Raw genomic sequence first — 16226 nt, 5'->3', positions numbered from 1 at the left:
TGAAGATAAGGCCACATTTTAATATTTATTTAGCAACCCTCAAATTCCTCAGGCTTGCAAATATTTTATCTTGTTTGATGGTTTGACCATTCCACATTGGCCATAGCAGTCACATCTGCAGAACGCTTTGTAGACATTTTCTCTACATTGCTCAAGATTTTATTGCTTGTTTTTGTCTTGGATGTCTAAATTAATAATAATTCTAATTCTTTATTTTTGTGTGTGACCACCTCATAATGCTGACCTGTCACTTTTCCCAAGTTTAGGCACTTTCCAAATCCATGTCTTTCAGACTTCAGTTATCCAGTTAGTGTTGTAAAGTATTTGACAGCCAAGGAAGCGCCAAGTGCTTTTTACTGATAAATATGGGTTGTGGGGTCCAGTTTTCTGGAACTTGATCTCCTAGCAAATTTTAAAACTGGGGGTACACAGCTTCCCCTGGTGGGTCATGAAGGAAAGCTTTAAAGCCCAGCTTCAACCTGTGGGGGAAGGTTATGTGAGTGTCTGAGTTTTTTTTTTTTTTGTTTTTTATCCTGGTCTGTGGCCCTACCGGAGAGATTTAAAGCAGAACTCTGGGATTCTGTAAGTTGAGATTTTTCAGATCCTCTCCCCAGGCTCTTTAAAAAAAAATGTATAAGGTTTAAATTAAGAGGTCTTCCTTTTCTTATAATCCTTATGTTTCACCCCCCATCTTGCCCTAGCTGCATGCCTCTGTTTCCGTGCTTCGGGAGCCGGATTTTCTGCCCTGCCGCATGCTACGTCCGTGTCAATATAAAGAACTACATTTGCCTTCATGCATCGTAAAATGGTAGAAGTAGTAGGCGGTTGGGTGGAGCTGGGGCTAAACTTCACCTGGAGATTCAATGTGAGGTGGGCGGAGCTGAGCTTGAGCTGCAGGCAGGGTTGAGCAGTGACCTTTACCGGTGGGTGGTTCAGACCAGCAATTTGAATATCTCTTGACTGTCCACTACAACAAGCGGATATGTTATTACGTCTCCGCTCATTCACAGAGAATTACAGCAGGGATGTTGTTGGCACCTGTGATAGAGAGCTCTTATTGATCCTCAACTTGGGGTTCCCCAGGGCGCGGAGTCTAAGCCCCAGCCTGCTTGTTCACCAGAGCCCCTGATGGTGGGGATGGACTTGCAGCAAACTGGGACCAGGTCGCGGCCCCCAGGTACGCCCAGCTGAGGTTGAGGAGACCGCTTGCAGGAGCAGAGTATAAAGGGAGGAGACAAACAGAATCTGATAGGCAAGCCGAGATCAGGACAGGCGGAAAACGAGCAAGGTCAGAGAACAAAGCCAGGGTCAGTACATGAGTAGTCAATGTAGGATTCAGACAGTAGTAACACACAGGAGCTCCAACAACTAGGAAGTTGCTCAGGCAAAGTGGACTAGACTGAGCATGTCTTATATAGACAAGCAAACTAGGAGGCAGGCCAGGAAGTGATGGAAGGGAAGGAAATAAAACCCAGAGGATAGCAGATGACTCCCATAGGTGAGCACAGACAAACACACGTGAAGGGATAAGGAGCAGCAAGGAGGTAAGAATAAACAAACGAGGTTGCAAGCTAACTTGTGACAGAGGTTATAAGACCGGTGACTGCAGGGAAAGAAGGCACAGTAGCCACCGGTCTAACAATCCGGATATAAAGAATGAGTATTGGATGTCAAGACAACTATGTTTTTCACCTTTGCAACACTGGTAATCATTCAAACCAAAGGTCTCTAAACTATGGCCCTCCAGGTGTTGTGGAACTGCAAGTCCCATGAGGCCTTGCAAGACTCTGACAGGCAAGACTCGCAGAGGCATGATGGGACTTGTAATACTTCAACATCTGGAGGGCCAGAGTTTGGAGACCCCTGATTTAAACAATAACATATTCTTTGAACATAAGAAAGCACCTTTTATAGATATTAACATTTCTGGCTGGAGTTCTTCTTTAAGAAAAAGAAAGCTGTGAAAATTAACGAGGTTGCCATTGCTGAGCTTCCTCTAAAAATTCTAGTTGTATGCAGACAGTGCATTAAGGTAAAGACTTCAAGCTTTAGAACCACTTTAACTGTTTGCAGTAAGATAAAGAATGTTCAGTATGCAGCTTCCCCCTTATACTTCCCTGAGCTGATATGCACAGAGCAGAGGCCATTGTCTCTCACTGCTGTCAATCACAGCAAGTGAGGAGGGAGATTGGTTGTCAGGGCGGAGCCTCACTTTGTGTGTCTACTAATACACAGAGCTAGCTCAGGAGGGAGCCAACACAAGTGCCCCCATAGCAAATGGCTTGTTTTGGGAGCTTTTGGTGGTGGTCGTTGGGGGGAGCTAGGAGTGCCAGTGGGGGACACGAGAAGAGGATGATCGGGGCTTCTCTGTGTAAAACCACAGAGCAGGTAAATATAGCGGGCTTATTTAAAAAAAAACAAAACAAAAACCCTTTACGATCACCTGAAGGGCCCATTCACACTAGAATAACTGACTTGTGAGAAACTCGTTTCCCTTGCTGGTTTCCCGCACCACATTCCAGTCACACTGCCCTTTAGATCTGCAGCGAGTGCAATTTCAGTGTTAACACTCCAAATGCAGGTTGTAAGCGCAGTGCTTTGTCCTCACCAGATGGCGTGGTACAGGAGCACCATGTCTGGGTGCAGTGTTTCCAAAAATAGTACGTGTGCTACTTTTGGTGCAGTGTCAGCCCATTCCTAATGAAAGGACTGAAATCGCACTGAACTAAACTGCATGTGTACGCAGAAGGTTTTTTTTTTTTTTTTTTTTCTTACCTTCATGTATAGGAAACATGAAGGGAAAAAACGTGATCCTTTAGAACCGTTTTAATCCAGTACTTCCAAACTGGAGCCCACAGGTGTTTTAATAGTGCTCACCAGATATATAGTAAAAGAAAAAAAAACAACAACTTGAATAGTATCTTTCCGTAATGGGGAATATATGGTTTATTAAACCCTATTTGTTTTTTTTTTTTTTAAATAAACAAAAATAATTGCGCTACGGCACAAATTTCACTCCTAAAAGGAAAGCAGCTGGCACAATATTTCAGGTAACAATATAATCAAGAATATATAAAGTGGTGGTGCAGCGCTAACTATAAAAAAGTAGACATAAAATTAGTCCATGAGCATCTCATCATAAGGTGCAACTAAAAGTCCAAAAGGATGGTGCAAATAACTAAAAGAAAATCTGACCGTCCACAAAGATCCTTATTGAATAGGCCATAGTTGATGGTGCTCAGAGGGATAGAACACATGAAGGAAGAACCTCCAAACCAAACAACCTGCCTCTTACCCTGTGTTTTTGACCATTCAACCATGAACAGTCAAAAAGGGCAGCAGTAACAACACCATAAACGACACCGCAGGGCCTCCAGCCATTTTTCTCAATTGGCTCCAGTCAAATAGCAGTAATTCATATATATATATATATATATATATATATATATATATATATATATTTAGAAAAAATATCTCATGGTGTAGTAAGATTATAGTAAAACATTTTTTAAAGAAAACCACTCAAATTTTAACTTTTTAAATTTGAGTGGATTTTTTTGATTAAAATTTTATTAGACTCAAGCCGATTTGAGTGGTACCATTGAGGGAAACCGGCTGGTCCTGCTGTGTCGTTTATGCTGATGTTACTGCTGCACTTTTTGACTGTTCCTGGATGGGGGCGGTCAGAACACAGAGTAAGAGGCAGTGTGTTTGGTTTGGAGGTGGAGGTTCTTACTTTGTGTTCTATCTCTCTGAGCACCATCAACTACAGCGTAATCAATAAGGATCTTTGTGGACTGTTAGTTTTTTTGTTTTTTTTTTGCACCAGCCTTTTGGACTTTTATTTGCTCCTTATGATGTGATGCTTATGGACTAATTTTATGCTCGTGTTTTATAGTTAAAGCTGCACCGCTACTTTGTATATTTTGTGTGTTTTTATACAATAACAGCACGAGATCCTCATTCGAATGATAAACATTTATTGCATAAAAAAAGAGTACACTGGCATGTTAAAATCTTGGCAATTGGCATGGCTGAAAGATGAAAATGCTGCAGGGTTGTTATCGGTGTGATGGATGGAGAAACCACAAAGCTGTCAGTGTATAGAAGCCAGTCTTATCCCTCTAGCTGGCTACAGAGAGACAAGATCCTTACCACTGTCAGGAAGCCTGCCAATTGTTGGCTTTCTGTGCAAGAGCAGTCTACCTCATGGCAACCCCTTTGTGTCTGTAAAAGGTGGAGGGATGGTTTGTTGAGGAGGCGGTAACGCGTTTCAGAGGTTTACTTCTCCTTTTGTTATGCTATTCCTTTGTTCCTTAATACTGCAGTGCACTGTGCAGCTGGCACTGCTGCTGAGCAATACAAACCAAAATGCTATTTAATTCATTTTTAATATTCAAAGTAAACTCATCCATCCGTGTCTCCATGCTTTATTTTGCCAAGAAATCATTTTGAAAAGCACCCCCTAGCATTTATGGCGGTGGCCATTCTAAGTAAAGGCAGATGACTTATGTATCGTTTACTTCCTGCAATCCACCTGCCTTTAGCTCAGGCATGGGCTGAGCTGAGAACCCTCCCTCCCTTCATGAAGACTGCAGGGATGTGTGACATCCTTTGCCTAGGCACAGAAAACAGGAAGTAACTGAAGAAATGTGTAAAATAAAAAAAAGTTTAAAACATGTAAAATTATATACTTTCCTATCTATTTACTAATGCTAGCAGCATAATGATTAAAAATAGTCCGTGTTGATTGAGAGTAAAGGTAGGCTTTAAGCTGTACTGTGTTTTAGATGCTCATCCTAATGTCAAATCACTGGACATTAACTTGGTATGGCAATTTACTAGTCTAATGGAGCAGCGTATGTTTGTTTGTTTGGTGGTATGTTTTTTGCTTTTTTTATTTTTTTTATTTTTATTTTCCTAGGGTTCTTAAAACTCTTGTGGCTGGAAGCTGTTATCATTGACAGTCAATACTTTACCATTTCTAGCTCAGCCGAGCTCCCTGACCCATATCAATAGAGGTGGCAGTAGTTTTTTATGTTTAACGTACTTCTAACATCACAAAAAGGCCCCAGTATGCCAGAACGCAGCAGTGTGTGTTCCGGACTTAGGACTCACTTGCACGCCTGTCAAATTTTTGACAAGTGTCTGTGTAGCTGCTTCGTCTGCATGTACTAAAAACAGAGGCCTCCTTCATGCAGTCCGGGTGCAAGCGGTCATGTGAATGAGGCCTAAGACATACGATTTTAAATAGGTTATATTATAAACCAAAAGTCTAAGTTTGTGATTTTTCTCTAAGACATGGCGATGTGTTGTGAGAAGTTTAATCTGTGTATTAAAAAATTGTAATTATCAGTACAATTTGCCTTTTTAAAAACATGTTATTTACATCATTTCCAACACAGCCCTACTTCATAAAGTCATGTGCTGCAAGTCTGCTGAGGACCAAAAGGTCTAGAACTGTTGTGTATATATTGTATGTTTGAGCCTGTATAAGCACAGCAGCATAGAAAATAAATATGTTTTGTAAAAAAAAATGTTTTGATGTTGTTGGCACTTAGCTATACTAATGTAGAAAAATTAAATTTTAATGGCTGCTTTTTAGATTTGAGTTTGATCATATAAGTAAACCTTTGTGCTTGGTCAAAAGGACAGGGCAGCTTAATCCCTGACATTCTGACAGGTTGAAAACACACCCTGTTTTTGAATTGATTGGCCTCCCATTGTACATGGCTTCTGCGACTAGTTACTACTACACAGGAGGAAATCCCCTCCTTCTCCATGGTCAAGGGATCTCCTCTTATTCAGCATCACATTGTTTGATGTCCCTGCTGAGCCTAAACAGTAAGTTGAAATATAACAATAAATAAAAGCATGAGGAATGTGGCATACTTGGCATATTTTGACACCCCTTCTATAGGACAATTATTTTTTTTGCAATAATAACCTGAAATAAACTATAAAGCTCAGAAAAGAAACTGTAGAGTTCCCTTACATTCAGGTGGTTAGTGATGTGTTTCTGTACATTGTTGGTCAATAGAGAAGGGCCCCCTTAGTTTAGTTGTCAGTGGAAGATGGTCCACCTTACTGTTCTGATCGTTGGAAGAAATGCCCTTTTTGCACTGGTGGTCAGTTTGAGAAGGGCCACATTACACTAGTAGCAATGGGAGGAGTGTTCCTTACATCAGTGATTAGTAGGAAAAAATGCCCTCCTTACAGATGTCACGCAGCCCGCCTGAAAGTGAAGTGGCACCCAGTACCAGAACAAGATTTGGTACGCTTGCTATGCTCTGCTGTGCCTTCTTTCTTTTAATGAGCACTAATAAACCCTGCCACTGCCTCTAATCCGCCAGAACAGTTTCTCAGCCTTTTTCCAGTCAAGGCAACCTTACAGGCTATGGAAAATTTTAAAGACACCCTTTAAAATTTTGGACAGTCTTGAGGCACCTCATTCTAAAATGTAAAAAACTATTTTAATAGTTTTCTATAATGCAGCAACATCCATACATGTAGGACACTCCATGTTAGAGATGATTTATTCTTCCAACACAAATATACTTTTGTGTACTGGTACTTATTAGTATTCCATTGTTTCTCTTCTCCCTCAGTTTTTCTCCATCACTGAGGTAATGTGACCCCAGCACTGACTGTGAGGGACAGGGGAGGGTCAAACAGAAATGATGTACAGGCAACTGACATCCTCCTTATCAAATGATGTCATTGGTTGTCTGGACGCCACTGGCTAGTCGGTCGTAATGGTGCACATTGAAAACCTGTGACTTTGTAACTAAAAGGCAGGCTTGCTCCTCCTGCTGGCTTGGCTTTCGTAATTTTTAGACGTTTTTGCCAAGGCACCCCTGAAGAAACCTCAAGGCACCCCAGGGTGCTTGGGCACCTGGGTTGAAAAAGGCTGCGCCAGAACAATGCCTCCACTTGCCTTACAGTAGTTCCAAGGTGTGGAGGCAGGAGAGATGTTGAAGCAAATCTGCAACCAGAAGGGGACTGCTGACCCAATGGCCATCTATTTAGGAAGAAAATAACAAATGTTACGGTGCTCTCATGGATTAGTGGGAACACAAACTAAACTGAGGGATAAAGAGGTGGGAGGGTTTTGATATATGTGCTTGCCTTGAACCAGTCATCACTTAAAGCGGAGCTCCACCCAAAAGGGGAAGTTCCACTCTAAGCCTTTGTCTCCCGCTCCCCATTAAGGATTGGCACCCTTGGGGAGCAGGTACCTGAATTTGACAGGTACCCGCTCCCACTTCCACTACGATTGCCTAGGCGATCGGAAGCAGAAATTGTCCTCTCCAAAATGCAGGACCTCATCCCTGAACATTTAGGACTCTAATTGCTGGTACCACTGGATGCAATGTTCAGTGGCAGGCAGGCAAGCAAGGGTCTCAGCACTCCACCTTGGCCTCCTGGGTGCACTAAAATAGTGGGAGGGATGTAGAGCAGCTAGATACCTGTGTGAAAAGGAGCTGTATGCAGTCAAGACTTCCATTAGTAAATTATTTGGAAAACTTTGCAATTTTTTTCACTTTAACATTTAACTATTTTATGTGGATCAGTGGCAAAGGTTCTCTATGAAATCGGTTTTTATTTTAGTTCAGAAGACTACAAAATGTGGAAAAGTCCATCAAGCATATGCAAGGTCCTGCATTTGAAAATTCATTTTGCCCCATAGTATCTGGTGATTAATGTGTGTATTCTCTCATACAGCAAAGGAAGAATCTTGCTGCTGTTGGGAAAGTATATGGCCAGAGCCTATGATTTCAGTGGACACGTTCACAGTGGATGACCAGTATCCTCTATCAGCTGTATTCAGAAACCCAGGTGTGGGCTGAAGAGTATTCTGCTTGTCATTCTCTTGCTGAAAGAAGGAAAAAAAGAGAATACACACACTAAAAGCTGAAATGCTGTGCCAGCAAGTGAAGTACAATACATGTTGGCAGCAGAATGAAAGCGAAGCCAGATGTTCTTTAGCAGAGAGGAATTTTAGGTCTATCAACTGTTTTGTGTGTGTGTGTTGAGGAGGGGGGGGGGGGGGTGTTGATTTTGAGGGGTTTGATATGCTTATGTGGATTGTTTTTGCCTTGCAAAGCTTAGAATAGCAATATAGCGTGCAGGACCCGAACCATGGTGTGTGTGTGTGTGTGTGTGTGTGTGTGTGTGTGTGTAAGTAATACTTTTAGGCCTCTTAATACAAAAAAAAAATCAAACATTAGTACAGACTTCTGGTATTTTAATGTTCTTTCCATCCAAGATGGGTTTTCATGGTGGTGTTGTGCTTGTTGGCAGCAGCTAAAACTAAACCATATACAGCATTTTACCCTTTAGCTCTGTGTTAATGTTAATTGCTAAGCTTTTTAGAAAGTATTATGTCCCAAAGACTTACATTTTGGCTGCTTAAAATTTGAACAACCTGTTCTATCCTTGAGGCGCTTCCCTGATTTTCTGCTTGAGGAGCATGCATTGTTCACCCCGGTGAACGCCTGCCTCAGGACTACATGTCACATGATTCCTCATGCCCAGTCCATAATTGCATGTATCAGCATCTGCTGATTCTTGCCACTGGAATCTGTTGGCTGCCTCTAAACCTCTGTGTGAAGAAGGCTTTAATCTGAATGTGTTAAAAAAACAAAACGGTGAGTGCGCTGCTTACTGCAATACGGTGGCCTTTGCGTAGCTTGGATAAGGTTGCAAATTATGGATGGTTTGGTTATTATCAAGTCTTCAGGCCCTGTTCACACATAATGCGTTTTGTCTCATTGGATGAATGAAGGACACCACTAAGACACACTTTAACTGTTTGCTATGTGTCCTGTCCTGTAATGCAGCCCAGAGGTGTAGTGCTGGGAGCTGTAATGAAATGCAGACACGTTGCTTTTTATTGCAGTGCACAGGAAAGTGCCACACATCTGTACTTGACACTATGCATTTGTTCAGTGACATTAATGAAGTGTCACTGGTGATTGATGCTGGGATTTATACGAAACCCAGTTAAAGGCACATATGACCTAATATATGGTGGGTCTACTCTTAAGGTGAGATGGGGATGTGCACTTTGTATAAAGGATACATCATAAAACACCAATGATAAGAATTTTAGTTTCAAACAAGAACGGTTAAACTTCACACATGTTGGACACTATAAACATAATAAAGGAAAACACTGAGGACTTATGGATAATTGTGTACACATGGGCATTATATTTTGAAATATGCACTTATAGTGTGGTGCAAAGATAGTGATCACATGTCTTTGGTACATATGGATAACTAATCTGTGCATACCTAGTATTATTGGAGAAGAATGTATATACATTGATATATTGCATAGAACCTATTTAATACTCAAGAATGAATTAATAGGAAACTTGTAAAAGCACTTTAAAGGGATGTTTATATTTTAAAGCAGTTCATTTTATCAGTTCCTCATCTGCTGTTTTTAACCCCTTAAACTCTGCACTTGTGTGCCACGGCCATGTCCATTTTCATTTGGTTGCAGGACACCCCTAATTAGTTGAGTGGGCTCTATTCAGCAAGTGGTACTGCCCAATGAACGCAACAGTGGTAGTAATTTTTGATGTGCCATGATATCGCAGTAAATGTACTCTTCCTCCAAGCTCTTTCCCCCCCCCGAGGAAATATCTATGGCCCTGGGTATGGTACCTTGGTGAGTATTTCTAGCTTTAAAAGGTAATTTGGGGGGGGGGGGGGTCCAAAGCCTAGGGGGGTAAAGAATTATTTTTGGTAAATATTCCTTTTGAAGACTGAATAAACTGTTAGGTTGTGTTTGCCTTCTGCACATGTCCTTCTTCTTTTTTTTTTTTTTTTGTTATTGTGTTGGTTATAAAAATGTTTATAGATCTGTTTAAACTAACCGTTGGTTTTTTGCCTCTTCTTTTTGCCTTACAGTAGAAGAAATTGACTTTTCAGAGCTGCTTCTGGAAGAGATCATTGGGATTGGTGGCTTTGGAAAGGTGTACCGTGCTATTTGGGGAGATGAGGAAGTAGCTGTCAAGGCAGCACGTCATGATCCAGATGAAGACATCAGCCAGACTATTGAGAACGTCAGACAGGAAGCTAAACTCTTTGCTATGCTTGATCATCCCAACATAATTGCACTGAGGGGTGTCTGCTTGAAGGAGCCTAACTTATGCTTAATCATGGAGTTTGCTCGAGGAGGATCGCTGAACAGGGTGCTTTCTGGGAAAAAGATTCCACCAGATATATTGGTGAACTGGGCAGTACAGATTGCTAGGGGGATGAATTACCTGCATGATGAAGCCATTGTACCTGTCATACATCGTGACCTAAAATCCAGCAACAGTAAGTATAACCTATAAATACATTTAGAAGAGATGGTAACACCTACCCATATTGAGTTATAATTGAATATATTGATGTAAGGAGCAACTAATGAATCACCGGTATTGGCTATTCTTTTGTTACATAGTGTGACATATTCCCAAGTGTGGTATCCTTGGTTACAAGATAATTAATGTAATAATCTAAGAAGGTTAAATTGCTGTCTTGCAACACCGAGAGTCTCAATTGCTGCCTGGCACGGTCTGTCTGTAGTGTTCCCAAATATGACACGGTCTGGAGTTTGGCTTAAGTCCCTGTGTTTGCTGGGGTTCTTTACATTTTGTGGTGTTGTCTGCTACAACCTGAAAATAAGAAATATCTTCTCCATTTACTTCATTTTATAGAAATGATCTTCTTGTTTTAACCAGTGGAGCAAGGGCTGTTGTCACTGGTACTTTTTTATAGAAAGTAACTTTACTGCTCATGAGGAAGAGACCTTTCTTTACATATCGCATTTGAAAACCATTTTTTCTTCTTTACTGCTTAACTTTTATACTGGTAAGTGGTGGCTTATTTGTGCTACTAGCACAATGTAATTGTCATTTGTTCAAAACTCCCTTTAACCACTCGACCTCCTGTAGATTTTACCCCTTATTGACCAGAGCATTTTTTGCTATTCGCACTGTGCCATTTTAATTGCTAATTGCTCGTGCTGAAAATTGGTCAGTCGTGATGTACTGGTGGCCTATCTCATTTCTTGCCAGGATTTTTTTCATATTGTCACTGTCACCAGTGCAGTACAATGTCATCATATGACTGGTGTGGCGATGATCAGGGATACTGACTGATGATGGTGTATAAAACAAAAAAAAGTATTCAATTTGTTTTAAACGTGTACTCCTTCTTGCGTTTTTTTTTTTTTTTTTTACTTCATTACTTTGCACATTGGATAAAATAATTAGACAGTTGGGGTTGCTTTTAATAACTGGGCCACAAAACAGTACATTTTGCTTTTAGCATTTGGCCACATTTCACCAGTTATTTCTCTAATATAGATGAGAGTTTTTTTTACCTCTAAATGATTTTAGTTAAGTTTAGCAAACCTCTGCTTTACCCATTCAGGACAAATCGCCTAGCTTGCTTTAATCCCCTATCCCCAGAAGCATATTCTAGCCCTTTTATTTGCTCCCCACCACTCTGCAGTGCTTGGAGCCGAAGGAAATACTTGCTATGAGTGGTGTGTGTGAGGGAAAGGAAGGTAGGTATAGACTGTTGGAGAGGTCTGTATTCTTTGTTCTGGATGGGTTCACTTTTAAGCCCAACTCCAGGAAAAGTAAAAAACCTGCACTGCTGATTATAATTGCTCTTCTCTAACCCACGGATTGGAAAAGCATTTTCAATTACCCTGTCCACTGCTATCCCAGTAGGTGGGGCTCCCCAATACTCCAGCGGTGGACTGCGCATTGATGTCGTCATGTCCAGTGCAGGGCTGTGAGACGTACATTGGTTTTGATGATAATCAGGGGACTTTGGGTGCAGGGTAGAAGAGGCTGCCTGGATTGATCTAGCAGTGCAGAGGAGCCTGTGGGAGCAGCGAATGGGCTAAGTAAAAAAGTTTTTCTTTGAGAAATGGGTGACGTAGTTATTACTGAACAAATGCGGTCATCTGGGGTCTGAAAGTATGCAGCTCATCTACCAAATGAAGTGACGTTAAAGCTGAATGCCAAGAAAAGGAAAAATCTTTTCTTGCAGAGGGGTTGTACACAAGGTTTAAGTACTCCTTTTATGTCTAAGGGACGTGGAAAACATTTTGTTTCCTTTTTATAGGCACATAAACAAACACCACTGTACAGCAGTAGCTGATTTCACACACAGCACAGTCTGCGATCTAGTTGTGTTATTGCATTAAAATAATCTATATTGCATTACAGTAACGCCCGTTATTACATTAACTCCATAATAAGTGAACGTCTGATATTAGGAGCATCTGAACCAGGGTCTAGATGATGATGCATAGCGAGGATTAGGCCACAATAGGGCAGTGTACAGTATTAACATTTGAACATAGCTGCTCGCAGATGGCAAGGGCTTGTTTTTGTTACTATAAAAAGCATAAAGCAAACCCTTTCCAGAGTAGGTATAAAATGCTTAAAATGATGTAGATCTGGAGATCCTAGCCAGTAAAGGCCTGACTGAATAAACCTTCCCAGTATTCACTTTTAGAGCTGTATAAAATAGAAAATGTGTATATAGTGGAATGGATGGAAGTCGTGTTTTGTAGGCTGTGGAAGTGAGATGTGAGTGTTTATTTTAATACTGAGCTTCAGGCAGAAAAAAAAAAACTTCTACACATGTATGTAAGGATGAAAGAGTAGCCAAGTCATCCATTAAAGCGGAGTTCCACCCAAAAGTGGAAGCTCCGCTTGTTTACCACCTCCTTCCCTCCACTGCCATATTTGGCACTTTTTAGGGGGGAGCAGATACCTGGTTTTGACAGGTACCCGCATCCAGTAATGGCTCAGTTTGCCGTGGCGAAGTGAGATGGAAGTTTGCCCCCCCCCCCCCCCCCCCCCTTCCTCCCACAGTCTTCTGGGACACTTCACTGGTCCCTGAAGACTGCCGGACCAAGCAGGATGCGCAGCGCGACCAATCAGCATGTGCAGTAGCTGTCAGTCTGGTGCCCGCAGTTTTGATGCTGGGGAAAGAAGAGGGAGAGAAGGGACGGCGAGCACTTTGTTGGATCCTGGGACAAGTGAGTGTGTGTTTGTTAAAGATCAGCAGCTACAGTTTTTGTAACTTCTGACTTTTAACAAACACAAAAATGCTTGGAACTCCTCTGTAATGAAGGAATACCGTGTGAAACAAAACAGACTTATTTCAGCACCATCAAAGCCCCTCTCTTTTTCATAGTATTCCTTTTATTCTTGATCTGATTGGGACACCTTAGCCTGATCAGTCTAGCTCATCTCTTAATTAAAATGACTTTGAAAAATAAAAATAGGGAGTCCCTGAGAAATTAAAACCCAACAAAACTCTAATGGGGCACACCAGATCTGAACATTATATTCCTTGTTGTTGGCACCCTTTTTACTATTCACTGATTTATTTATTTTTTTCTTCTTTGTGGTCTACTCCCAACCTGGCGTCACATTGGTGATCCTGTCACTTGTGCCGGCTTACCAGCATTAGGATTGCTATAGAGACTACTACTTGCTCCTATGGCATTGCTGTCTTTCTGACCAAAACGCTTTGGAATCTTGCTCGCCGTTCAGGGAGCAGCAACAGTGCTACGCTTTTCTAGTTTGGCCACTGTAAAAGCAAATCTGTTGGAGCAGATGAATGCTCTTCAGCAATCCTGTTTGCAAATTGCCAGCAGTGACAGGATTGTTAATATGACCTGATCCTAGGTCTCCACCTTCATATGCCCCCTACTATAGTAAATTAATTCTGTCCCTGCCTAAAAGCATTGCACATTGCTTTTAGTTAATGCTAATATGCTTTCAGAAGGGAAGAGCACAGAGATGACAAAGCTGCATTCCTTAAAGCGATATTAAAAGTTAAACATTTTGTTTTTTTACTTAACCACTTGCCGTCCGCCTGCTGTTTATAAACGGCAGGGCGGTGGCAGTCCAGGGGCGGGTTGCCGTTCATAAACGGCACCCGCCTTTTCTAGCTGTTCGCGCTCCCTGGGAGTGCGCAGCACCGCGATCCGGTGCTCGTGGTGTCCTCCGGACACAGTGAAACACTGATCGTCGGACGGGACCTCTGGACAAGGTCCCGATCATTTGATCACTGACTGGCCAATCAGTGATCACATGCAGAGTAGTAAGCAAGATGTCACTTGTGACATCATTGCTTACTACGTGTGAAATCTGTGAATGATCAGAGGTCACATGGTACAAGGCTATTCACAACAGCCTTGTACCATGTGACAAGCTGTGAGCAATCACAGCTCACTCAGTACTTCTCAATGACTGCAAGAATGCAGACAGAGAGAAAGAGAAATAATTGCTTTTACATCCTATATGGGTGTAAAAGCAATCAGTGTTAAAAAAAAAATCTTCATCACCCCCCACAAGTAGTACAGTGTCACCATGGTGACACTGTACTGCTAGGGTGACAGTATGTAAAAAAAAATAAAAAAATAAAAATGTAAAAAAAAAATGTTTAAAAATTATAATTTTTGGTTATAAACTAATTTGGATTTTTTTATTACTAAAAAAATAATGGAATAAATTGGCCAAGATTTATGATGAAATATTATTTATTTGCAAAATTTTATAAAAACACTTTTTTTCAAAATTTTTAGACATTTTCATTTACATAGCAAAAAAAATAAAAATCCCACTGGTGAATAAATACCACCAAAATAAAGGTTTATCTGTCTCAAAAAAATGGTAAAAAATTCATATGGGTACAGTTTCATGACCGCGCAATTGTCATTCAAAATGTGATAGCGCTGAAAATTGCCCTGGACAGGAAGGGGGTGAAAGTGTCCGGACAGGAAGTGGTCAAATGAACAAACATGTCATACTTGCCTGCTCTGTGCAATGATTTTCAGTTCCGCCAATGATGCTCCTGATCCCTCCTCCCTGCCAAGTTCCCCCATAAGAAGCCTCTTGCTATAGGAGCACTCACACAGGCTCCTTCTCCAGGCTGTTTTCCCTTTTTTCAGACCGCTCACAGGTTTAGACTTGCAGCAGAAGGAGCCAATGGCTCCTGCTGCTCTCAGCCAAGCCTGTAGAGGGGGGAGAAGAGCTGCTACAGAGTGCACAGCGCTGGGCCGAGATCTGGCGAGGTGAGTATTTGAGGGAGCTTTGGGGAGAGCTGCACTTAAAAGGTTTTTCTTTTCCCCTTAAGGCATAGAATGCATTAGAACAGAAGTTGAATGGTAGATCGACTTCTGTTCAGCCACAGTGGCCATACATGGATCGAAATTCAGCTGGTCCCTGCTGAAGCGGCTGAATTTTCGGAATAGTTACTTTTGTGCCCACACAACCTCTTAGTTAATAATGCTCGAGTTCACCAATTTCAATAGCTCTATTAAAACAAAAGGTGTAATTCTGAATAAGGAGCCTTGTCACTCCCTCTTGTAGTATAGGCCTGAGTTCTACTGCATTATAAAGTGACAATTTATTGAGGACTTTTTAATGAAATGGCAATTTAAGGTGCTCAGGGGAACGCTAAAGGCCCCAGTAATGGGTCATACAAAATAGCAGTAAGTGACTTCAAAAGATCCCATTCTTTTCATTTACTGCCTGACCACATTATTACAGAAGCTTGCGAAGCTTGGCAGATTAATGCCCTGGAGCAGAAAATGCTTTCACACAAAAATAATGTCTGTGTGTAGCAAAAACAACAATCAGCAGGGAGTTTATTCCTTCAAAAGCATTGATCAGCAGTAAGGTGATTTTCTGTATAATAAAACGAGCTGATATGGAGTCTGAAAATTGCAGTAGTAAATGGGTTATTTAGCAAAAGTGGCTCTCTGCTTAGTATGTGATCCAGTAACCTAGAGCTCTGATGTCCAATTCAGGTTCTTGAAGTAATTCAGGTTTAACCACTTCCATACCGGGCATTTTACCCAGGCCATTTTCAGGTTTCAGCGCTCACACTTTGAATGACAATTGCGCGGTCATACAACATTGTACCCAAACTAAAATTTTATCATTTTCTTCACACAACTAGAGCTTTCTTTTGGTGGTATTTAATCACCACTGGGGTTTTTATTTTTTTGCTAAATTAACAAAAAAAGACCAAAAATTTTGAAAAAAAACACGTTTTTCTTTGTTTCTGTTATAAAAGTTTGCAAATAAATAATTGTTCTTCATAAATTTAGGCCAAGATGTATTCTGCTACATGTCTTTGGTGAAAATAACCCAAATTAAGATGTATTTTTTAGTTTGTAG

At 41.1% G+C, this 16226-nt stretch overlaps 1 protein-coding gene across 1 annotated transcript in view; it reads left to right on the top strand.

The window, feature by feature from the left end:
* Positions 1 to 16226, top strand: part of MAP3K9 (mitogen-activated protein kinase kinase kinase 9) — a 111631-nt gene that overhangs the window by 12967 nt on the left and 82438 nt on the right. Inside the window, exon 2 of the mRNA XM_089686841.1 lies at positions 9925 to 10338. Coding sequence (XP_089542967.1) covers positions 9925 to 10338 — 414 coding nt within the window. The remainder of the gene's footprint in view (positions 1 to 9924; positions 10339 to 16226) is intronic.

Source organism: Staurois parvus, unplaced genomic scaffold (assembly GCF_062004578.1).
Source record: "Staurois parvus isolate SC_StPar_1 unplaced genomic scaffold, SC_StPar_1.0 ptg000414l, whole genome shotgun sequence".
Lineage (NCBI taxonomy): Eukaryota > Metazoa > Chordata > Amphibia > Anura > Ranidae > Staurois > Staurois parvus.
This window is presented reverse-complemented; position numbering and strand designations above follow the sequence as displayed.